The 26,338-nt window shown below is 39.4% G+C and overlaps 1 protein-coding gene across 1 annotated transcript in view; it reads left to right on the plus strand.

The window, feature by feature from the left end:
• Positions 1-26,328, plus strand: part of LOC118239772 (zinc finger protein 431-like) — a 29,806-nt gene extending 3,478 nt beyond the window's left edge. Inside the window, exons 2-4 of the mRNA XM_035453646.1 lie at positions 21,390-21,516; positions 21,662-21,722; positions 23,031-26,328. Coding sequence (XP_035309537.1) covers positions 21,390-21,516; positions 21,662-21,722; positions 23,031-24,171 — 1,329 coding nt within the window. The 3' untranslated portion in view covers positions 24,172-26,328. The remainder of the gene's footprint in view (positions 1-21,389; positions 21,517-21,661; positions 21,723-23,030) is intronic.
• Positions 26,329-26,338: the final 10 nt, after the last annotated feature.

Genomic DNA, 26,338 nt, shown 5'->3' on the forward strand with positions numbered 1-26,338 from the left:
GAGACAACGGTTTTGTTTGCTGTGGTGCAGTTGCTGCTACAGGGAGCTGAGCCGAGAGCTTCAGTGATCTGGGAAACCACAAAATGGTGAGCTACGGGGATGTTGTCTGCAGAGGGGGAGGAGCAGATGATGAGGTGTGGCAGAGTGTGTTGAGTCCTCCTTGTATCTGTGGGGAAAGTGAGGCCAGATTCCATGTCTTGGGAAATCCAATTTGGCACATGTAAATTGTTTTACCTAGGGGGAGGTCTCTCACTAATTTTGCTCTGCAGGCTTAATATGATCAGAGTATTATGAGCAGGGAGATGGATATAGGAGCAGGTTTCTAGTCAACTTAAAGATTCTTTTTTTTTTCTTTTTTCTTTTTGGATTTTTGGAGGTTTCTGTGTGTAGATTTGGAGCCCATCCTGGCACTCACTCTGTTGACCAGGCTGGCCTTGAACTCACAGAGATCCACCTGTCTCTGCCTCCCAAGTACTGAGATTAATTGTGTTTGCCACCAATGCCCAGCACTGTCCCGCGCGCTCTGTATTTCTCTCCAGCAAGAAATCATACACGGGACACTCGGATCCTTCTGCAGACAAGCTTTAATGCATCTTGTGAGGGGAGAGCATAAGCTTTTCCAGAGCGGAGACCCCGAGCCAAGAATCCCGTCCCCTAATAAAGGCTGGCAACCGCCGCCTCGGACGTGTCACCCCATGATTGGCTGCAGCTCATCCGGCCATATGACGCCACGGAATAGGCAGAGATCAAGGAATGGAAAATTACCCAGCGCCTGCGCAATAATCTTGTTTACATTCGGTGCCTGCCGGATGCAGGCGCCATCTTGTAATGGAGAATGCAGGGACGGCTCCCTACATCTCCCCCTTTTTTATTAATTAATGATAAGGCTTTATATTTTTACAAGCAAATAGGTCACCCAAATGTTGAGGGATAGAGGCAGAGGTTGTACCTTCCCAATCAAACATTAAGACTGTGTACAAGAGTCGCCATCAGGCTGTTAGCTTGACCCGAAGCGCTCTCGACCTGTCCTCTGCCGTTTTTCTGGGAAAGGGAGACTAGGGCAGGCAACCCTTATGCAGGACAACATGCCTCCCAGAGAAGCCTGCATATTGGGCAACTCTCTGTGCGATGCCTTGCTCGACATCCCTCATGGGCTGCTCAAGCCAGGCACTCTACCCTGTGCAATGAGCCTAGGCTCCGGGTGTGCAAGAGCTGTCTGGCCAGCGGCCTATTGCTTAAGCATAGTTAGCCAAATATCAGTGGAAGCCCCTTGTTCCAAAGCTACAAGCGCTTGGGCGATAACCACCTTGTCTCTCTTAGTTTGAGCCCTGAGCCTACAGACCAGCCAGAGAAGCAACATCAATCCGCAGCAAACGGCTGCACCAAACAATCCCACCTCCACCCATTCCTTAAAATAGGAGACAGCTGAAGCAATCCATGATGACAGTCCCTCCGTCAAGGACAGGAGTTAATCTGGATAATAGCGGCTCTCAACTCCCGGGGAGAGGGTGGAGTTCCGACTTTTGAGGGTCCAAAGGGGCTCTTCGGGTGAGTCTTTCCGGGATCCACAGGGGATTCTCTTCATCCTGTGGAAAAACACATATCGCTCCCCTGGATCTTATGAGAATAGGATCCGGGCCTCTCCAAAGACCAGTTAAGATATCTTTCCATTTTACCATTTCCTTTGGCCTTTTAGGTTCTGAGATGTGGCACTTGGCCGCAGTATGGCCCTGAGCATCAATGTTTAGAAAATTAAGGGTAAAGAGTGCCATGGATATTGCAACTCTTGGCACCGAGGGTAAGGATGCTCCCATTCCCTCCTTTTGTTTGATTAAATAAGACTTAAGTGTGCGATGGGCACGTTCCACAATGCCTTGTCCTTGAGGGTTATAAGGTAAGCCAGTCAGATCTGTCTACAGAAGTGCTGGAACTTTTGAGAGGTATAAGCCGGCCCATTATCTGTTTTTAAGAAGCACATAGGTGGCTAGGTAAAGTCTTATTTCTGTAATACAGCTGAACTTCCTTAAACAGTAGCTTAACTTCTTTCTGAGGCAGGGTTTTTTTGTGTGACTTTGGAGCCTGTCCTTGAATTTGATCTGCCAGACCAGGCAGGCCTTGAATTCATAAAGATCCATCTGCCTCTTACTCCCTAGTGCTGGGATTAAAGGCATATGCCACCAACGCCCTCAATTTAAAGGCGTGTGTCATCAACACCCTGAGCTTAAAGGTGTGTGCTACCAACATAATAGATTAGCATCTTTTACAAAACAAGAACTTTACATTGTCAGGCTTTGCTTAAAAATTCTAAATTGAAGCTCTTTAAGTATAAACATTAATAAAATCAAACATTTGAAAACTGGTTTTAAAAAGAAATTTAAATTTCCTTAAGGTCTTTCTGTAATATATAGAAGCATTAACATTTTAAATCTTAACTGAAAAAACTTGTTTCTAAGATGGTACCTCTAATTTCCATGTGGTAACCTTTAGTCAAGATGGCGGTTTAAGTATCCTTTTCTTAACTTTAGCAAAATGGCTACCGTCAGTCATGTGACCAGCTATAAAATGGCCATACCAGGAAATGGAACATTTTAAAACAAGCATACATAAATTACTTGAGCATCTTTAGGATATGAGGCTTTTCCCAGGCATCCCAGGCCTCCAAGCAGTGTTGAATAACATGCACGGCCTTTTCCCCTATCAAAGACTGGGAAAGCCATCTGTAATTTTCTCCGCTCCTCTGATGGTAAAAAGGAGTCGGTACCAAATAGTGGGGGTGCTGATGGAAGCACACCCGCTGGCATTTTTGGCAGCCGATATCTATCGGGGTGGTATCGTGCTGCTTCTTTCTCTAGCTCTGCTTCCTTGCTAGAGTCTAAAATCTCAGAGTCTGAGCTGCTCAGCTCCAAGGCTTCTAGTTTCATTGTAGGGCAGAGGCTAGGTTTTGAGTCTTTATTTCTCTTAAATTTACCGTGATGTGACCGGTTATTCCCTATTTTCTCTTCCTCCATTTTTGTTTCTTTTTCACCTAGCTGAGCTGTTTCCTCTAAAACTTTATCTCTTGAGCTTTTAGAGTCATCAGAGCTATCAAGATTTAAAGCTTTAAACTTATTTACAGAATCATCTAACAAATTATTCACTCCCTTGTCAGTAGACATTCCAGGAGGTCCTTTTTTCTTATTTGTTGTTTTTTCTGTTAACAAATTATTCACTCCCTTGTCACTAGACATCCCGGGAGGTCCTTTTTTCTTATATTTTATTGTTAGGCGCGCCCCATCTCTCATCACATTCGGTTTCTGATATATAATTCTGGACTTCTTTAAGATTGTTACAACAGTGAGAAAAGTCAAAATAGCTCCTAGTAAAAGCACAGAAGCCTCTATATTAACCTCCCACAATAGCAACATTCCCAAGCCAAAGTCCAGAAAAATCATACCTCTCCGAATTTACCACCCTGCAGTTCTGAATCCGCCTTGTAGCCAAGGGGTCTCCGCGATGCCAGAGATGTTCACATGTTCCCGGGTTTCGGCACCATATGTCCCGCGCGGTCTGTATTTCTCTCCAGCAAGAAATCATACACGCAGGACACTCGGATCCTTCTGCAGACAAGCTTTAATGCATCTTGTGAGGGGAGAGCATAAGCTTTTCCAGAGCGGAGACCCCGAGCCAAGAATCCCGTCCCCTAATAAAGGCTGGCAACCGCCGCCTCGGACGTGTCACCCCATGATTGGCTGCAGCTCATCCGGCCATATGACGCCACGGAATAGGCAGAGATCAAGGAATGGAAAATTACCCAGCGCCTGCGCAATAATCTTGTTTACATTCGGTGCCTGCCGGATGCAGGCGCCATCTTGTAATGGAGAATGCAGGGCAGGGACGGCTCCCTACACAGCACAACTTCAAAATTCTTGTAGAATATATGGAAAGCAGCTTGCCTATCTCAGAGATGCCTAGTTTTTCCAGTATTTTCCTGATATTCAACACTCTGCATTTAACATTTATATGCAATCTCCATTCATCGTTAATTTTGTGCAGATTGTCCAGAGGCATCTCATGTGTTAGGTAGCAGTCTTCTATTACTCCATAATGTAGGAGAGTAGAATTGTTGATATAAAGGATTTACCAATGCTTAGGAAATAGAATGTCTCCTAAAATAGAATTGAGCTGTGGGAGGGCTGCCTCTGAAACACCCAAAGATAAGTACATTCTAACCAGCCTTGTTTGGATGCGAGGATACACATTTGTTCATAAGCATTTTTCAGACATTTGGCTCCAAACCATTGCAAAGTATCTACCTGTGATTTACCCCAAGCCACCAGGCCCATCACCAAATCAAAGAACAGGCATCTAACAAGCTGGACAAGGAGGAATTACAGGGTCACAAAAAAACTTAAATCCTGGTGTCAGAAAATTCAAGGTTTTTTTTCTTGAGAATAAACACATTTTTGTCAGTGGGTAATATGTAACAAGGTAAAAATTATTTGTAAATAAATCACATTTGTGTTAAGAACTCACCTCATCAAGCAAGGCTTTCATTTAAGCCCTCAGCCTGGGCGGACTCAGTAACAGCTTGGGGTTTGTACTTGAGAGATTGCATTGGGGCCTGATATTTTCACAATAATCAGAGCTCCTTTCTAAAATCTGCAATATGTTGTAGAGAACTGTTAATGGTCTGTGGCCAGGAACATTTGGACGTGTCTCTTCAAATCCTGAGAACCAAACTCTTCCTGGCATATGGAACTATTGTTTTCTGTCCTAAGGCCACTGTGTGTTAAGTCAGTAATGTTCTTTAGATATTTTGTTTACGTTGTGTGGAATTGTTTGACTAGTCTCTACCTGAATTTCTCCAATTATATATTTTGATGACTTCATATGATTCTCCCATATACTTCCAACCTCTCACTCAATTTATGTGGTGTACAGGATACTATTCTTGTCAAGAAGCTTAGTTAGTCTGGGGCATATCATCTGCATTACCTCACAAACCTAACATTTATCTTTGCTACCTTCTACTTGTGCTATCTTTCATATCCCCATGACCTTCACCTCAGGACACTGTCCCTGAAGAATAACATGTTGTTTCAGATTAATGCTGTACTTAAGAATTTACTTAAGGGATATCCTGGCTGTGTGATTGTATTTTACTTAACTGCTAGTATCCACATCTAAGGACTGGAACCTTTCTGATTTGTGGTGTTCATCTTTATAGCAAAAGTATGAGAAACTTTTCTTCTGATCTAATACTAATCTCTAGTCTCTGGAACACATGGTCATCAAATGTATTTCACGTTTTCAAAATAGTTTTTGACATTTTAAATGCATCATGTTCACCTTGCATTTTCCGCCTCCAAGCACTATCATTCTGCGCCTCCAAGCACTATCTATTCTGTGGCCTGCTTTTCTTTAACTCAGTTACACAGAAACAGCAGTTACTGTGTGGATGTTACCTGGGTTTGTTCTCAGGGTTTTCCAGCTCTGAGGCAATGGGTTGCTTGCACAGTACATTCAGTATGTAATGGAATGTGCAAATAAAGAACCCTGTGCTTTGGGTGAGGAACAGGTTGTACTATATGAGAGAGGAGGAATTGCTACTGAAATACAAACTTTTTAGACTAGGGCTCTGTATACTCTGATCTAAGGGCAGAGCTGGAAAGACTGTGCTGTCTAAGTCATTTCATCTCTGATCACCCAGTAAGGAACCTGGTAATATGAGTCCTACAAGGTTGGCCTTAGCTAATGTGGGTTTTCTTAGGGGGCAGGTGTTAGCAGTCAGGAGTACTAGTGTCAAGTAATTTGTGGGTTCTTGCTGCGTTTTCTACTGCCTTTACTGAAATGAGTTGTAAGAAAGACCAAGAACTATACCGTAGTGAATGTATGGTGATTGTAGCAGGTCTGGAGAGGTATCATTTCATTAATTTGCTTAGTTATTTACTGGCTGCTTGTTTTCCTGAAAGGGTTTCACTGTTTAACAATCATGTCCTACTGGGACTCACCCTGTAGAGCAATCTGGTCTTGAACTCACAGATACCTTACTGCATCAGCCTCCCTGGTGCAGTTATTAAAGGCATGTGCCACCACCCCACCACCCAGTAAGCTTTCAATTCTTTTGGAAGTTGAACAAAGCATGACCCAGTATGTAGTTTTCTTGGTACATATGTCTTGCAGTATCACTGTCCAGTGTTCACATGGGGGCAGTGCTTTTTCTAGCAGGGGGAAGACAGTTAAGAAAACTGATTATCTGCTTCCTGGAAGTTCTGGATATTGTATTCCTTTTCATGATTGTATTGAAAATATTGCAAATAGTTTAGGAACTTTCAGAAAAATGGTGATGTGGATCGTCTTTCATGTATACATGATTAGAATGCTTGTAACTTGTTGGTGCCACTAACCACAATGATGCCATTCAGTGAAGTTTAGTTCCAGGGGAGAAAGGGAGTTTCTGATGTGCAGAGATTCCTCAAGTGTGCATAGTGCTGTGCAGGGAGATTGGGTAGAATCCGTGTTATATTCCATAGGCCATGGAAATTGGGAGCATTTCTTCCATTTTTAATTTAAATTAGAAACTAGCATGTTTTACATGACAATCTCAATTTCCTCCCCTGTCTTCCCTTGCACCTCACTGACCCCCTATTTCATTGCCTTTCTGCTCCGCATGGAATGTGAGGCCTTCCATGAGTAATTCTCTAAGTCTGCCATATCATTTGGAGCATGGCCTAGAACCACCCCAGAGTCTTTACAATGAGAGAGTGTTGCGTTATTTGGAATGGACTCCCAAAGTCCATTTGTATACTATGGATAAATTCTAATCCACTACAACAGGCCCCATAGATTGCCCAGGCCTCCTAAATTACCCCCATGTTCAGGGGGCCTGGATCAGTCCTATGTTGATTTCCCAGCATTCTGTCTCTGGTCCATGACCTCCCCCTTGTTCAGGTCAGCTGTTTCTGTGGATTTTTCCAGTCTTGAAGAGACCCCTTTGGTCATCAAACCCCTGTATCTGAAACTAGATTTCAGGAGTGTGGCTCAGTGTTTATCTCTAGGTGTCTGCTTCTGTTTCCATCAGCTACTGGATGAAGGCTTTAGGATGGCAAATGATGGAGTCATTGATCACATTATCAGAGAAGGGAATTTAAGGTAAAATCTTGACTGTTGCTTACATTGTTAGTTGGTGTCATTCTTTTAGATCACTGGACATTTCCCTAGTGCCAGGTTTCTTTTTAAGCCTATAATTGCTGTATCTATTATGGTTTCTCTTTTCTTGCTCTCCTCTATTCTTCCCCCTGACTCCTTTCTGCTTCCTCAATTCCTCCTCTCCCCTCCTCTTCTCCCCTTCTCATTCTCCTAACTCCCTCTCTCCTCCCCCCATGCTCCCAATTAGCTCAGGAGTCCTTGTCCCTTTCCCCTTTTCTGGGGGACCATGTACATCTCTCTTAGAATTCTTCCTATTTTTGCGATTCTCTGCCAATGTGGATTGTAAGCTGGTGATTCTTTGTTCCATGTCAAAATCCATACACAAGTGAGTACCTACCTTGTTTTTTTTTTTTTTTAAACTGGGTGCCTCATGCAGAATACTTTCCTCTACTTCCATCCATTTCCCTGTAAATTTTAAGATGGCATTGTTTTTTTCTGCTGAGTAGTTCTCCATTGGGTAAATGTATCATATTTTGTCTATCCATTATTCAATTTAGGGTCATCTAGGTTGCTTCCACTTTCTGGCTATTACACATAATGCTGGTATGTACATAGTTGAAAAGTTCTTCTTTTTGTATGAATGAGCTTCTTTTGGCTATATGCCTACATTTGGAAATGCTGGATCTTATTGAACTCCGATTTCTGTTTTCCTGAGGAACCATTGTACTTATTTCCAAAGTGGCTGTATGACTTTGCACTTACATCAGCACTGGAGGAATGTTCACCTTTTTCCACATTGTATCTATCAGAAACTGTCTCTGGTGTTTTTGATATTAGCCATTCTGACAAGAGCAATATGGTATCTCAGCATTTTTTGATTTGCATTTTCCTGCTGTGTAAGGCTATTGAGCACTTTTGTAATTTTTTTCTGCCATTTTAGATTTCTCTATTGAGTATTCCTTATATAATTCTGCCCCAAACTTTTAATTTTTGATATTCTAGTGATGAACTTCTTGAGTTATTTCTATATTTTGGAAATCAGCCCTCTGGCAAATATGCAGTCAGCAAATATCATTTCCCATTCTGTGTGCTGCCATTTTGCCTAGCTGACTCTGTCTTTTGCCTTACAGAAGCTTCCAGTTTCAGGAGGTCATATTATTTAATTCTCAATCTCAGTGTCTGTGCTACTGGTGTATTGTTCAGGAAGAAGTCTAGTACTGCACAAATATTTCAAAGGTACCACCCACTTTCCTTCTAATAGGTTCAATATGCCTGGATTTATGTTGAGGTCTTTGATCCATTTGGAGTTAAGTTGTGTACATAGTAATAGACATGGAGTCTTCTACATGTCAGCATCCAGTTATGCCAACAAAATTTGATGAAGATGCGTTATTTTTTCCATTGTATAACTTTAGCTTCCTCTCCCTGGACAATTTGATTGTCCAAAATCATGTATTCATAGGTATGTGTGTCAATATCATGGTTTTCAATTGAATTCCATTGTCTATCTGTCTTTTAAATTCTTTTTCTTTTTCTTTCTTTTTTTTTTTGTTTTGGTTTTTCAAGATAGGGTTTCTCTGTTGCTTTGGAGGCTGTCCTGGAACTAGCTCTTCTAGAATATACAGGTCTCAAACTCACAGAGATCCATCTGCCTCTCCCTCCTGAGTGCTGGGATCACCTGCACCAACACTACCCAGCAAAGCTTCATATATTTTGATTAATTTTTTTCCGAGATAGGGTTTCTATGTATAGCTTTGGAGCCTATCCTGGCACCCACTCTGTAGACAAGAATGGCCTCATACTCCCAGAGATCTGCCTGCCTCTGCCTCCTGAATTCTGGGATTAAAGTAGTAGGCCACCAACAGCCAGCTATAAATTATTTTTCTATGTTATTTTTTGATTGAGCATCAGTGGCACTGTATGTCATTTTTCAAAAATATTTTACATATTTTTGGTTGTTGTATCTTTGTGACCTGTACAGACCTCATATTATGTAAATCTGTGTACTGATTTTCTGTAGTCTAAAATGCTAACCTTGTTATATTCATTTCCTTAAAAATGTTGGAACTTCACCAATTTGTCCTGATACATTTTCTTATGTTATCAGTTCCTGAATGTTTTATTTTTTGGGGGAAATTGCTGTGGAGAGGGTATTATTTTTTTTCTTCTTTCTCTTAGATGCTTGCATCTTCCCATTTCCTTGCATACTGGTTTTTCCATTTGTTGCTGTCTTTGTATTTGTGTCTTTGCTGAGTAAGTGATTTATGTAATTGATGCATTGGCTTTGTATTTTAAGGCCTTCTCATATATTATTTTCTCTGCCTCATTATTACCCTCAGATGTCAACATGCCAACTCCTAGGGTCATCTGAATAAACATCAGTTGAGTGTGTTCTTAGAACAGAGTGTCTGATTTCTGACTGAAAATGATTGTGTTGACTCATGGTTGATGTGGGAAGAAGACTAGCTTGCCAGCGAGTCTGCTGGCCCTTCCTAAACTGCAACACTGACTGCTGCCTCCTAGCTGCTGCCTACATTTAGTTCACATGATCCCTCAGCTGGCTCATTCACTGATTCACTGATTCCCTGGTTCATTCACTTACAAAGCCAGCCTGTGGAGCCAGTGGTTCCTAGAGAAATTTCCCCAGCTCCCTGCAGAGAGTTCGATCAGGACTACATTTCCCACAGTGCCCTGCGCTCCTGACCTACCTCTCTTCTGCCCACCAACCTCTTGGCTTCCATCCCCATCCCGGGATGTTAGAAGCCATAGGACACTGTTAGGATTTTTTCTTGTGATTTTTTTGGGGGAGGACAGGTGAGGGTGGGGAGGGGAGGACAGTGGAATGAGCAAAGGGAGGCTGTGGAGTTCTCTGCTCCATCCCCGTGCTGTGTCTCCCACATGAGCTTTTTCTAATTCATTTTGATTTGGTATGATTTGGATTGCTCCCTTGTCAGAGAGGCTCTTTGGTATGTAGAAACATTTCAGTTATATCCTGGAGAAACAGGGGTGGTTCCTATGGAACAAGGAAGATATCAGGGTCTGCAAATTAGCCTGGGGCCAGTGCTATTGAAATGCATATTGTTGCAGATCTACAAAAAGGATTTTTTTCTTGTGTGGGAGGCATGGCCAGGATCCACAATACTGTGACTTAAGCACACTCTAACTCTATGGGAGTTTATCTTGTCTCTCAAGACTCACTATCCAATCAGGCTCTCCATGACCTGCCATACAGAAGAGGTGCTGCGCTCTTCCAATCACCAGGATTCAGGCTTGACCTTGAAAAGGAGGCAGTGGTTTTGTTTGCTGTGGTGTGGTTGCTGGTGCAGGGAGCTGAGCTGAGAGCTTCATTGATCTGGGAAACCTCAAAATGGTAAGCTAGGAGGTGCTGTCGGCAAATTAGGAGTAACAAATGGTGATGTGTGGCAGAGAGTGTGGTGAGTCCTCCCTCTATCTATGGAGAGTGGGCAGCCACATTCCCAGCCTTAAGAAATGCCATCATTCCATGCAAATTCTTTGACCTCATGGGAGGTCTCTCACTAACTTTGCTCTATGGGCTTAATTTGATCAGAGAATTGGGGGCAGGGAAAACTGAAGGTCTGGTTTCTAGATGTTTCTTAATTTTGCCTTCCATTTTCATGTTTGTATTATAAATATTGCAAATAGTTTAGGAACTTGTAGAAAAATGGTGATGTGGATCGTCTTTCATGAATACATGATTAGAATATTGTAACTTGGTGCAACTAACCACAATGATGTGATTCAGTGAAGATTAGTTCCAAGGGAGAAAATAATTTTCTGATGCAGAGAGATTTCTCAAGTGTGCATGGTGCTGTGCAGATAGATTGGGCAGATTCCATGAGATGTGACATAATCCATGAAATCTGATTTAAAATGTAATACTAGTCTCTAGTCTCTGGAGCACATGTCCATAAGGCCTGTGTCAACTTCTTTTCAAAATAATTTTTGAGATGATAAATGCATCATACTCACAATGTTGTTTCTACCTCCAAGCCCAATCAATACCCCATTGTATTCTAACCTGTGGTCTGTTTTTCTTTAATTCAGTTTCACAGTAACCCCAGTTAGTCTCTGAATATTAGCTGGAAGGACTGTTCTGTCTGAGTCATTTGGTGTCCCTAGGCAATGTGGGGTATTTTGGGGGGTGGTGTTAGCAGTCAGGAATACTATGTCAGGTAATTTTGGGGTTCTAGCCATGTTTTTTTCTGCCTTTGCTGAAATGAGTTGTAAGAAAGATCACAAGCTATACCATAGTGAGTATATGGTAATCAGAGAAGGTCTGTTGATATATTATTTCATTTAGTAAGTTAGTTACTGACTGCTTCTTTTTGTGTCAGGGTTTTCCCATGTAACACTCATTCACCTTGTAAACCAGTTTGGTGTGAACTCACAGAGATCTTACTGCCTCAGCTTCCCAAGTGCTGATATTAAAGACATGTGCCAACACTACCCAGTGGGCTTTTAATTCTGTTGAGACCTGAATGGAACATAAAACAAAACATAGTTCTGTTGATATATGTGGTGACCTGGGAATTGGCCTTTTCGCTCTTTGCCTCTTAGTATGGATTTACTGGGTAATGGGATACTTTGTAGCCCTTGATTCAAAGAATGTATTTCTTGCTGTATCAATGCAAAGTGTTCACCTATGGGCACTGCTTTTTTTTCAGTAGGAAGATAGATTAGAAAATTGAATGTCTGGTTTCTAGAAGTTCTGAATATTGCATTCAATTTTCAGGTTTGTATTATAAATATTGCAAAGTGTTTAGGAACTTGTAGAAAATTCTTGATGTGAATCGTCCTTCACGAATTCATAATAAAATGTTTGTAACTTGGTGGTGCAAACAACCAAAATGTTGTGATTCAGTGAAGTTTAGTTCCAGGGGAGAAAAGGAATTTCTGGTATGTGGAGATTTCTCAAGTATGCTTGGTGCTGTGCAGATTGATTGTCAGATTCCATGTGATGTGCCATAATCTATGAAATCAGATTTAAAATCATTTTCGTTCTTTCTTTTTTTTTTTTGGTTCAGGAAGCATTTTTTTTATTTTTTAATGTAAACTAGAAACAAGATTGTTTTACATGCCATACACAGTTCTTTATTCCTCCCCTCCGCCTCTGACCCCAACTGTCCCCCTGTTTAATCCCCTTTCTGTTCCTTACTTAAGGTGCGGCTTCCATGAGTCATTTTTAAAGTATTTCATATCACATGGAATATGGCTCAGTCACTCTCCTGTGTCTTTAATCTAAGAGAGTGCTGCTTTATGTAGAATGGGTTCCCAAAGTCTAATTGTATAATACGGATAAATTCTAATTTACTCCCACAGGCCCCATAGATTGCCCAGGCTTCCTACTGAGACCCAGGTTCAGGGGTCCTGGATAAGTCATATGATGGTTTCCCAGCTGTCAGTCTGGGGTCCATGAGCTCCCCCTTGTTCAGGTCATCTCTTTCTGTGAGTTTCTCCAGCCTGGTCTTGACCTAATTGCTCATCATTCCTCCCTATCTAAAAGTAGATTCCAGCAGTTTGGCTTATTATTTAGCATTAAGCGTCTGCTTCTGATTCCATCAGCTACTGGATGAAGGCTCTAGGATGTCATATAAAGTAGTCAAGGATCTCATAATCAGAGAAGGGCATTTAAGGTGACTTCTTTTTTTTATTTATTTTTTTTTATTTATTTTTTATTTTTTTGGTTTTTCGAGACAGGGTTTCTCTGTGGCTTTGGAAGCTGTCCTGGAACTAGCTCTTGTAGACCAGGCTGGTCTCGAACTCACAGAGATCCACCTGCCTCTGCCTCCCGAGTGCTGGGATTAAAGGCGTGCGCCACCAACGCCCGGCCTTAAGGTGACTTCTTGACTATTGCTTAGATTGTTAGTTGGTGTCATATTGTAGATCTCTGGACATTTCCCTACTGCCAGGTTTCTCTTTAAACCTATGATGGCTCCATCCGTAATGATTTCTCTTTTCTTGTTTTCCTCTATTCTTCCCCTAACTCAACCTTTCTGCTCCTTCAAGTTCTCCTCTCCCCTCCCCTTCTCCCTTCTCCCCTGCACATGTTCCCTTCTCTTCTCTGGGTGTTCATCTATGTCTCTCTTAAGATACTCCTTGTTTCCTAGCTTCCCTTGCAGTGTGGATTGTAGGCTGGAAATCCTTTGTTCCCTGCCAAAACCCATATATAAGTGAGTACATACCATGTTTGCTTTTTGTGAATGGGTTACCTTACTCAGGAAGGATTCTACTACTTTTATCCATTTGCCTGTATATTATATTATTCCATTGTTTTCTTTTCCACTGAGTAGTACTCCATGGAATATAGGAAATGTACCATATTTTCTCTATCCATTATTCAGTTTAGGGTCATCTACGTTGCTTCAGGTTCTAGCCATTGCAAGTAATGCTGCTATGAACACTGTTGGAAAGATATCTTTCTTGTTTGAATGTTCATGTTTTGGCCAACAAGTGGAATTGCTGGATCTTTTGGTAGACTGATTTCCACATTACTGAGGAACCACCATGCTGATTTCCAAAGTGGCTGTTTGCACTTCCACCAGAAGTGTAGGAGTGTTGCTGTTTCTGCACATCCTCTGAAGCATAAACTGTCACTAGTGATTTTGATTTTAGCCATTCTGACAGGAGTAATATACTACCTCAGAGTTGTTTTCGTTTGCAATCATCTGATATCTAAGTATATTGAGAAATTTCTCAAGTGTCTTTTAGCCATTTCAGATTTCTCTTTTTAATTCTGTACCCCACTTTTTAATTGGAGTTTTTGGTATTTTAGTGATGAGCTTCTTGAGTTCTTTGTATATTTTGCAAATCAGCCCTCTGTGAAATGTGGGGTTGAGGAATAGTTTCCCCATTCTGTGGGCTGAAATTTTGTCTATGTCCTTTGACTTACAGATGATTCTCAGTTTCATGAGGTCCCATTTATTAACTTGCAGCTCTGTGTTTGTGCTACTGCTGTGCAGGAAGTGGTCTACTTATAAATTCTTTGAAGTACCTCCTAATTACTCTTCTCATAGTTTCATTGTGGGTGGATTTATGTTGAGGTCTTTGATCCATTTGGACTTAGGTTTTGTGCATGTCATAGATATGGATTGTATGCAGTCTTTTACATGCCGGCAAACAGTTATGCCAGCACTGATTGATGAAGATGCCTTCCTTTTTACATTGTATAATTTTTGCTTCATTTTCCAACATCAGGTATTCATCAGAATGTGGTACAAATCATGGTTTTCAGTTTGATTCCATTGGATTACTAGTGTTTTAAGTTTTTTTTTTTTTTAGGTTGTTTTGTGATTGAGTATCACTGGGGTTGTATTTACATGAAACAACAGGAATTATAAGGAGCTTCTGATCCATATAAAGAGATCACCTTCATTTCTGGAGAAAGCTCTAGAGCATAGTTTTTCAGTTTTTGGAAGAAATATCAGTAGCACTAGTGTCAAAACAACATATCAAGTTTCATTTTTAGTTAATTTTGTGAAAGTTGTGAAGTCGGTGTTTATTTAACTTCTTGGTCAAGATTATCATTCTCCTTTCCTGTGTTTTCTTTGCTCTGTTGAATAAAAGTTGACAGTATTTTTACTGCCTTATTTATTTTTCCGCCTTATTTATTGGTATTTTCTCACCATCCTTTTCATTCTATTATTTTATACAGTTTTTGATTGTTGTACCTTGTGATAAGTTTGTATTTTATATTATGTGAATATGTGTACTGGTTTTCTGTAATTTATAATGGCAACCTAATTATATACATTTACTTAAAAATGATGGACCTTCACCGATGTGTCTTCATAAAATTTTTTATTTAGCAGTTCCTGAAGGTTTTGTTTTTGGGTGAAGTTGCTGTGGGGAGTAGGTTAATTTTTTTCAACTTTAACTTAGATTATCGCCTGCCTTATTTCTTAGCTTTTTCTCGCCAACCCCTTATTTCCTTCAAAAATATTTTGCATATTTTTTGTTGTTGTCTCTTTGTGACAAGTATAGACCTCATATCATATGAATCTGTACAATGATTTTGTGTACTGTATGCCGGTAACCTCGTTTTATTCATTTTCTTAAAATTGTTGGACCTTCTCCAATTTGTCTTCATAAAATATGTTACCAGTTCCTGAAGTTTTGTTTTGGGGGAAGTTGCTGTGGAGAGACAGTTTTAGTTTTTTTTTCTTCTTTATCTTAGTTAGATGCATGCCTCTTCCCATTTCCTGCCATACTGGTATATCTGTGTTTTCCAGTTGTTGCTATCTTTATGTTTGTGTGTTTGACACTTAAGTGATTTATGTGATCAATACATTGGCTTTGGATTTTAAAAACTTCTCATATATTTCAGTCTCTGTCTCCTAATTGGCCTCAGGCATCAACATGATCAATTCTAGCGTCATCTGAGCAAACATCGACTGAGTTTGTTCTTAGATTAGAATATCTGGTTTGTGCCTGAAATAGATTGTGTTGACTGATGGTTGATGTGGGAAGAAAACTTCCATTGAGTTGGCAATGTCTCTGGGCAAGTGGGGCTGGGATGATTAAGAAACCTATCTGAATACAATATAATGACAAAGCAAAAGAGAAATTAAAGAAACAATGTCTCCACATGTTTAGTTACTCAGTTTTTCTTTGTTGGAAGTGTGTTTTTTCCTTGACTTCTATTTGCTCTCTGATCTTCTGATCTAAGGGCCTTTGGTTTAACAGGGCTTCTCACCCCAATTTGAGGCATGGAAATCTTGCTGTAGGTGTGGTCTTTGTTCCAGCAGGGTATATCTGCCAAAGTTTTAAATTGTAAGAAGGGAAGAAAGGACAGTACCTGGTGAGAGTGTTGAGAAAACATGGAGAGAGTGGCAGAGTTCTGTGGTCTGGTGGCCCATATGGACTTCTGGCAGATGACGTATCCTTTGTTTGAGCACAGGTTTTGCTCTAAAGTTGGAGGCTACAACATAGAGATAGGGAGGAAATTGGATTTTAAATAGAGTTGGGGTTATTAAATACTGGAGAAGTTCCACTGTAGAGGAACCAATGTGTGTTTGTATAGCTGGCATGAACTCTGGTCCAGAAGTGTGTCTTTGCCTCAGTTTGCCTATATGTTTTTCAGACTTATGTTGCCTGCAAATAGGCAGAGGATATTAATCCAATTTGTTGGTGGTGACATGGCTTTGTGGGTGGCAGCTAATGAGATGTTGGGGGACTCTGTTTGGGAATAAAGGTACTGTGGAAGTTTCATGAGCTGTTGTCCCACATTACCTGTTAATCTGGCTGGTGTGACATGCACATGAGTAATGGATGTCTACCTCAGTTGGGAACTGGTATACAGTCATATTCCTTGTATTTTGGATGGGAAAATAACCTATGCTGTTGGATCCTGGAAATCCTTAACTACTTATTTGATTATACAATATGTGTCAGTCAAGGCATTGTCTTGAGTATCAAAAGAAGATTTGGAAATTTGTCCTTTTGGGGATGTTATGTTATGAAAACTAATGAACTTGTAATAAATACACAGCTTTCCCTACCTCCACTCCTTCCAGCCCTGTCCCTAATATTCAGTCCCCCAAATCCACTGATACTCTGTTTCCCTTCAGAAGAGAGAAGGCCTCCCAGGGATACCAACCAAACACCTTATGACAAGGTACAATAAGACTAGACACAAACCCTCATACAAGACTCACCAAGGTAACTCAGTAGAAGGAAGCGTCCCAAGAGTAGGCAAAAGAGTCAGAGACCCCATAACAGCTATTGGTAGGAATCCCACAAACAAACCAATCTAAACAACCAAATCATTTTTGCACAGTTCCTGCCACAATGCTGTGTAGGCTGCATGATAGCTGCTTCACTTTCTCTGATCCCGTTTGAGCCTTGTTAAGGTCATTTTGTGTGTCATGTTCTCCTGTTTTCTGGCATTAGGGAAATGTGCTGAGATATACAAGGATGACCCCAAATAAGTTTCTAAGCTATAGCGAAGAGGCTATCCTATATGTCCTTCCCAAATAATGAGATTGATTACTACCTTATATGCAATCCTAAAGTCTTCAGCCAGCAGCTGATAGAATCAGAAGCAGATTCCCACAGCTAAGGACTGATATGAATGTCTGGAATCCAGTTGTAGAGAGTGAGGTGTGATGAGCAATGTATTCATGACCAGGATGGGGAAACCCACAGAATCAGTTGACCTTAAAAAGGAGGAGCTCATTGACTTCAGACTGATAGTTCATAACCAGCATATGACAGAACTAGGCCTGCTGAACATGGGTCTCAGATAGAATTGTTGAGCAAGCAGTCTTTGGGGCATCTAGTCATGGAACTGTATTTATCACTAAGGTAGAAATGGACATTAGTAGGCAATTCCCCATAGAAGGAAACTCTCTCAGCATACATACACTGTGGAAGGCCTAGGTCCTGCCCCAAATGATTTGATGAACATTGATGATGCCACATAGAAGGCCTCCTCTATTCTGTTGAGGAGAAGAAGGATGGTGCTCGATGTGGGGTATGGTCGCATGAAATGGACATTGCACTAGGTCTGGTATATAAAGTAAGAAGGTTTCTAAAATTTGGAATACATAAAAAGATCATATTCATCAAATTGTAGAACCCTTAAGTTCACCTAGACCCCAAGTGTGAAGGAATAATTTACCTTCTGCAATTTTTCTTGCCTTGAATGTTCACCTTATCTAACTATAAGTTGTATACAAAACCTTCCGCATTACATCAAATATGCTCACATCTATATCTCAAATGTTAAAAAACAATGAAGATAATGACTAAATATCGTATCCTGAAATTGTAAACACATATAAAGAAAATAAGCAGGTGACTCTGACCTCATCATTAAAACGACAATAGAGCTGTGAAATCAATGTGAGATAAATTACCTGTAAAGAGTGTGTTAGTTAAATTTATAAGTTATTCAAATCTTGGATATGCATTTTATATTAAATTATTAAGAGTACACTGTAATGAAATATAAGCTGGGTACTGGAGATTATCATCAGAAGAGTTAAATATGTGCACAGATAGGGGTACGTCTCAAACTCAAAGTCTATAACTTAGATACTTGTACATAGGCATAACAACAAATAAATTTTAAATAGTAGTAAGAATAAATTGTTAAATTTATAATTACATATAACTAAAAGTGTGCTCACACTGAAAGTGTTTTGTTTGAACAATGAAAAGTAAAGTTAAGCCTGGCGTTGGTGGCACACACCTTTAATCTCAGTACTAGGGAGGCAGAGGCAGAGTTCGAGACCAGCCTGGTCTACAAGAGCTAGTTCCAGGACAGCCTCCAAAGCCACAGAAAAACCCTGTCTCGAAAACAAAAAAAAAAAAAGAAAAGTAAAGATAAAATGACGGGGCAACTTTCCTAGATCAATGGTTATAAACCTTCATGTTGTTGTCATGCTTACTCATAAAGTTATTTTTGTGGCTACTTAATTACTGCAATTTCGGCACTGCTATGAATTGTAATGCAAAATTTTTTGGAGATAGAGGTTTACCAAATGTGTTAAAACCCACAGATTGCAAAGCACTCGTGTGACTTGTTACTTTTAATATGTTAAATTTAACACTTTTATCTAGATAATATTAAAAAGTATTTGGAGATGGTTGAGTGGATGATGGTAGTTGCTCTCAAGCCTTCCTACCTGAGTTTGAACCTGTAGGACCTATGTTGGTAGAAGAGCAAATTGACTCTTGAGGGCTGTATTCTGGTCTACACACACACACACACACACCCACACACACACACACACACACACATGCACATGTGTGCAAGCCCACAAATAAATAAATAGATAAATGATTAAACATTAAAATTAAAGGTTTCGAGTTACTTAACCTTTTAATTTACAGCAACTAGATGGGTATTTTTTAATGTGGAGTCTAATTTCAAGAAACTCACATAAGCATGCAACTTTATATGAAGGTATCCTATAGCTTTATGAACATTATTTATATACCCTCTATAAACAATGTTATCAATAATAATAAAAGTGAACAGGCACATAATATTCACAATACAGGGTTCACTTGCAAAATATGCTGTCTTAGAAGAGGGTAATGGAACTATAATTAACATGCAAATATGTTACCTTAGCAGCTAGGAGAAAATCTTCAAGACACATTCAGTGAGTGATTTCAGGTCATATACAAGAAATCTGAGAGTGCCTGTGAAGTTGATTTTTCAGTGAGTGATGGACATACACATATCACAAAGTATTTCCTGTTTAAAAGTATAGAAGCATCCAATGACTAGCATAGGATGGGTTCCTCCATTAATACTTAACTGCAGTAGGAGCACAACGCCATGTCTTCAAAGTTCACCAATTAAAGGTCACAGATAATACTATAGCGAATATTGTTAAAATCATTATTGTTTGACAAAACAAGAAACTTAGAAATGAGTACTTGGTTGCAATTCAGACTGGAATAGAAAATTTACTCAGAGAGACTATCAATTATCTTTATGGATGAAATAGCTAAAAGAAAATTAGAAATTCAAAACAACATAAGTGAAAACATGAATACAAAATGTTTTAAAGAAAAATTTGAATTTTTATCAATATACAAAAATTCTTTAAGAAAGAGTAGAAACAATATATAGTGTTTTGTACAAAAATTTGCCCTGGCCAACAGGGCATCAACGGGAGCCTGAACCTCACAGGGCCTGGAATGATGGGACAAGAGACTAAATGAATGGACAGCAAGATAGGATTTCTGATCAAGCTGCAAAATTTTATTTTTCTCAGAGACTTTATATGTTGGTTGAGGCAGGAAGCTTGGCAGGTCTGGGATTCATCAGGGAGAGGTAGTTGCATGGTAACCAAACCATAGAATGTTATTATCAGTGAGTCCTTGAAGGTAGGCAGGTAGTATTAGATTCAATAATCTAACATTTTACCTTCTGGTTCCTATATTTGCATACATACAACAGTTGTCTCTGAACCACCAAATAATCAAAGGTCTCCTACCCTCCAACCTTTGGAATGTGGGAGTCATGTTCTCCAGATGCTATCTGCTGTCTGTGGATGAAGTCATCATTAAAGGGACCCAGGGAAAATTTGAGATTATTTTCAAGTTGTCTGAAGACCATTAGTAACTTTAGTCAATATGCATGGCGTGTCAAGTTCCAGAGGTCTCAGTTGCTCTACCCGTGTCTATGTAAACTGAAAGCAAATCCATAGCCTCTTGTTTCCTGTGGAAACAGTAGTAAAATTGATGCTTCAAATCATTTTTGATTTTCATTTGACAAATATTTTTGACTTTTTTAAAGAGCATACAGACTCTTTACTTCAACAGTCCCTCTTTCAATTACATTTATATCTGGACTTAATTAACTGTATGCATTTTAGCATTTTTACTGCCACTGCAAGCATTAGACGGCTAAGCTACAACTGGATCTTCTTCCTGTTCTCCCAGCTGGCTATGCCCACTTCTGAGCTCATGAGAATAAAGTCTAAAACTCACAGACCACTCAGAGTTTAGTCCCCAAGAACTACATACTGCCTCCCTAGAGCTCTACCATTCCCGTGATTGTGTTATGGCAGTTATTTTAACTGAGCTTATCATTGTTAATTAGTGTGCTGGATTTTCAGAGGCTCACCAGCAGGCAGAAACACATTAAGGAGATATTTTTATTTTTAGGTTTCTCTGGTGTTGCATGGAAATATGGCCCCATGTTAGGTACCATATATTTGCTTAATGGTTTACTCCTTTATCACTTTACATTTTTACCTTCTGGGAAGGGCACCATCCAGTCCCATGTTGATACACAGATGCATGTTCTTATTTATAAATGGCTGGCCTTTACTTGGCTTATTTCTATGCAATTTTTCTAAAGTTAAATGTCGCCATCTACCTTTTGCCTCTAGACTTTTACCTTTCTCCTTATATGTATATCTTACTTTCTGTTCCATTCCACTACTTGCTGTGTGACTTGATATCTGGCCCTTACCATCATCCTCTTATTGTATTTTTCTCCTTTGTCTTTGCTTCCAGATTTATCCTTCTAAGTATTCTTTCTCCTGCCTCACTATTGGATAATCACCTCTTTGTCAGATCATCAGGAGATGTAGACAGGCTAAGAATCACAGCCTCACAAATCTACAGCATAAACAAAGCATCACATATTTACTTCACTAACCAAATTTTCCATAGCCTAAAAGTAACACATCTTAAAAAAATTTTCTACAGAAGCATGCATTTATAATATGGTCAGTATCATGATTTAAGTTGCACATATGTATGTGATATTTTAGAATGCCGTGACCTATAATGATGTGCATATCGACTTCACTTGGGAAGAGTGGAGTTTGCTGGATACTTCTCAGAAGAATATCTACAAAGATGTGATGCTGGAGACCTACAAGAACCTCGCTGATATAGGTAAGACTGTACCCTCATATTTTAAACTGTTCTGTGGTTAATGGTGTAAATAAACCAGTCATATTTCTAAAGTACACTGAAGAGAGTAACTTAAATTTTACACATTTTTCAATAATAAATATACATTTTTTGTACTATATTTTAGAATACATTAAGGAAGATCATATTACTGGAGAAGAATGTACAAGTTCTAAAAGACACAAAAGGTAATCTTCATCTATGAGCTGATAGAAATGTTCTTCAGAAGAAATTGAAATCTGTCCTGGAAGTCTGAAACAGAACCAACACTGTAATTAAGCACATGTTAAATTGCATTGATGATTATTAAATTCTCACAAAACCATATACCTCAGCTTCAGGTAGGTAAACTGCCTTTGCAATGCATTTTTATAAGAAAGAAGTGAAGGAAATTATGCCTTGAGAGAAATGACCACACGAATCCTCACGACATGAGAGCTATGCTATAGAAATGTAATTCCATTTATTTCATATTACCTATATTATTAAATGTATACACATGGTTGAGGTGATGAGCATAACTTCAGACTTTCCATTAAGCAAATACTCCATGGAAAAGCTAATGTTACTCAAGTACTTGCTGTTACTTTTGTAAGTTTAGTGACAGCAGCAATTACTGTCAAGAGTTAAGGGGCAGTTATTGCAGGGAAAACTTAATAACTCTAGAACATGTCTATAAGGAACAGAAAGTCAAACTGAATTAAATGTTGAAGCCTCTTCTTTGTTATCTTTACTTTGCTAGGTATATAATATATTAGTTAGTATACAAGCCATTTCAGCAAAGGGATATGGACAACAAGGTATATTTCTCATGCAGGGCATTTAAAAGTCATGTAGTAGTCCCCTTTTGAGCATACTAGTTGAATTTGTTTCATGAGTACAAGTAATTTGTTTTGCAACTTCACTGATAATACACAAACAATCTCCCTCTGGAATAAATCCCAATGAATCTATTACTATGGAAATACATCTGTTTGTTGTAGGTTATTAGCAAATGAAGTATGACTCAAAGTGCAGGAAAATTAAAATATATAATAAGGGAGATGAAGTTCTCAATTATTCCAGTTCTCTTCAATATGTGAAAAGTTTGTTATAGAAAATGGTTCTGAAAATGAAAACCGTATAATAAAAGATTAAACCTTCACAAGTATCATCAAAGATGCAAAAAAATAACCTTAATGAAGGGGAAAACTTGAGTGTAAACACAATGATAAGATTAAAAGAAATGGGCTGGGCATTGTTAGCATACACCTTTAATCCCAGCACTAGTGAGGCAGAGGCACGTGGATCTCTGTGACTTCCAGGCCAGCCTGGTCATCAGAGCAAGTGCCCGGAGAGGCTCCAAAGCTACACAGAGAAACCCTGTCTTGAAAAACAAACAAAAAAGATTGTAAGATCTGACTTTTCTTTACAATTTTAAAAATTATAATATAATTTAATGTAAGGCTCAAGATCCAACATGGTAAAGCATTTATATGTACTCATATTCCTTGCAGGCATGAAAGAAGCCAAATTGGAGAGAGGACATCTGAACATACACAATGTGTTAATGCCTTCACATATAACAGTGATCTTCAAAGGAATAAAAGAACACACAATAGAGAGAAACCCTATGAATGTAATCAATGTGGTAAAGCCTTTTCTTGTCATAGTTTGCTTCAAAGGCATAAAAGGTCACATACTGGAGAGAAACCCTATGAATGTACTCAGTGTGGTAAAGCCTTTTCTCGTCACAGTCACCTTCAAAGTCATAAAATGACACATACTGGAGAGAAACCCTATGAATGTACTCACTGTGGTAAAGCCTTTTCTCGTCACAGTCACCTTCACAGTCATAAAAGGACACACACTGGAGAAAAACCCTATGAATGTACTCAGTGTGGTAAAGCCTTTGCTCAGCACAGTCATCTTCAAAGGCATAAGACATCACATACTGGAGAGAAACCTTATGAATGTAATCAGTGTGGCAAAGCCTTTTCTCAGCACAGTACCCTTCAAATACATAAGAGGACACATACTGGAGAGAAACCCTATGGATGTAATCAGTGTGGGAAAGCCTTTGCTCAGCACCGTACCCTTAAAATCCATAAGAGGACACATACTGGAGAGAAACCTTATGAATGTACTCAGTGTAGTAAAGCCTTTTCTCGTCACAGTCACCTTCAAAGGCATAAGATGTCACATACTGGAGAGAAACCCTATGAATGTACTCAGTGTGATAAAGCCTTTTCTCATCACAGTAACCTTCAAATACATAAGAGGACACATACTGGAGAGAAACCCTATGAATGTACTCAGTGTGGTAAAGCCTTTGCTCAGCACCATACCCTTCAAAGCCATAAGAGGACACATACTGGAGAGAAACCCTATGGATGCAATCAGTGTGGTAAAGCCTTTTCTCAGCACATTCTTCTTCAAGGGCATAAAAGAACACATACTGGGGAGAAACCCTATGAATGCAATCAGTGTGGAAAAACCTTTTCTTGTCATAGTAACCTTCAAGTGCATAAAAGGACACATACTGGAGTGAAACCTTATGAATGTCATCAGTGTGGTAAAGCCTTTTCTCATCACAATACTCTTCAAAAGCATAAAAGGATACATACTGGAGAGAAACCCTATAAATGTAATCAGTGAGGGAAAGCATTTGCTCAGCACATTTCCCTTCAAATGCATGAAGGAACACATAAAGGACAAAAGCCTTATGAATGAAATCAATGTGGTAGAATCTTCACATTTCAAAGCGCTGTTAATGGGCATAAAAAACACATACTCGAGAGAAACCATATGAATATTATCAATGTGTAAAGCCTTTGCTCTGCAGATTCATCTTCACATACAAAAGAACTCATAATGGGCAGAGACCCTAAAAATGCAATCACTGTGGAAAGGAATTTGCATGTGAATTATTTCTTGAAACCCATAAAAGATTACATACTATAGACAAACCCTTTTAAATTGATCAGTGTGGTAAAGCTTCGGCATGTGCCAGAAGTCTCTGAAATCATTACAAAAAATCATTCAGCAGGGAAACTATGAATATAGTCAGTTTGGTTTAATTGTGCACTTCATAGAAGAGTAAAATTTATGGTCAAAGTTTTAAAGCCTTTGTAAATACAATCATTTTTGAGTACCTGAAAAAGTTAATGAGGCTTCTCACTATCAAGTATTTGGTGGAATCATTCACAATCACACTTCTGATCAGTTTGACAACAATATTTATTCTGTTGAAGAAAATTAACAATGTCAACAATCTGTGTAAGCATTGTCATGTGCATGTTTATATTGTTGCTCCAGCACACACATCAAAAATGAATATATGAACTTATAAAGCCTTATGCTGAGGGTAAAAGTGCCAGCAAAGAAACACTACCCGACCCAGGAACCAGTTCCAGTGAAACAAACAGATTATGGCCCTCAAACTGCAGCCAAAGAAACTCACCCTTAAACAAGAGCCAAATACTTAGAAAGGGCCGGTGAAAGAAATACACTTTTTCCCTGAAAATAAAGGCAAAGAAACAAACTCTATCTCTGACCAGCTGAGGAAAAATACAAGCAATACCTAAGCTGAAAACCACCCAATCCCTAAGCAGCAGTCCAGCAAAATCTCAAAGGTTTTTAGACCTCAGGGACTGAAGTTTTACCAATTAACATGCTGAAAAATATTTTCTATGAAACACCTATGCCCCTAAGAAGACATATATAAACTCTATGCTAGTTCAGCTGGCAGCTCACATTTTCCACACTGATAGGGGCAGCCGCTTTCCTGGATGACTCCCTTCCAAATAAATCTGTTCAGTCTGTTTCTGTGAATGAATTCTTTTACCACAGTGAATACAGAACTCTCCATAGAAGCAACATATACCCCTGATGGGAATCTCCATTAGGGGAGTATAGCAGAAGAAAAAAAAATCACTGGTGCTACATTTCTGGAGCTGTTTTCCCCACAGTTTAGTCAAGCAGAAGAGTGACAATTTGTACTGGACCTAAGAAGAAATGGTTACCATTGCACAGAAAATCCTTATTGGAAAAGAAAATAGAAGAAGCAATGGACATTTATTCTGGTAAACGCTTAGCAGAGTGGAACAAAGATCACTTGTAATAGTCTCTCTCTAAGTGGAGCAGGAGTGCTACATAATGCATGGAGATCACCACCAACTGGAGCACAACTTCATATATAGCCTGACTTCCTGACAGTCAGGACACCTTTATCCTCAGAGCTTTGTTTTTTTCAGGATACCTTCCCTTCACAGTAACATGTATAGCCTGAAAATGGACATTCAGGATAGATTTTTCTTTAGATCTCTTGGTATCCAGGATACATTTTCTCCAAAGATTCAGTAATAGTATTACTTCCCAAAAGTCAGGATACCTTTCTCTTCAGAGATGCAGGTATCCAGGCCATCCTCCCTTTATAAATGAAGGTATCGACTGACTTATGACATTAGGGATACATTTCCCTCCATAGCTGTTACATTTGCACTGTGATTTTAAATGATACTGTATCACCTTTAGATTTATGCTTCTATTCAAGTACATTAACTAACTACTATGAATTAGGTGTAAAACTTACTAATTTGTATTGTTTTCTCTCCTCTTTTTGTTACAATATCTTTGTCACCTTATAAAAGAATAAATTTGGCCCTGGTTTCCAGAGGGATACAGGGGCATCATTAAAATTTGCATGACACCTAAATCAGGGGTCTAGGCACTCACATCCCTAAGCTTCAGCATGAGACAGAGAGTAGGAACTGATTTTAGCAGTCATTGAGTTGGGGGTTCTATTTTGAAATATTTGGGGTGT

This window comes from Cricetulus griseus, unplaced genomic scaffold (genome assembly GCF_003668045.3).
Source record: "Cricetulus griseus strain 17A/GY unplaced genomic scaffold, alternate assembly CriGri-PICRH-1.0 unplaced_scaffold_1, whole genome shotgun sequence".
Lineage (NCBI taxonomy): Eukaryota > Metazoa > Chordata > Mammalia > Rodentia > Cricetidae > Cricetulus > Cricetulus griseus.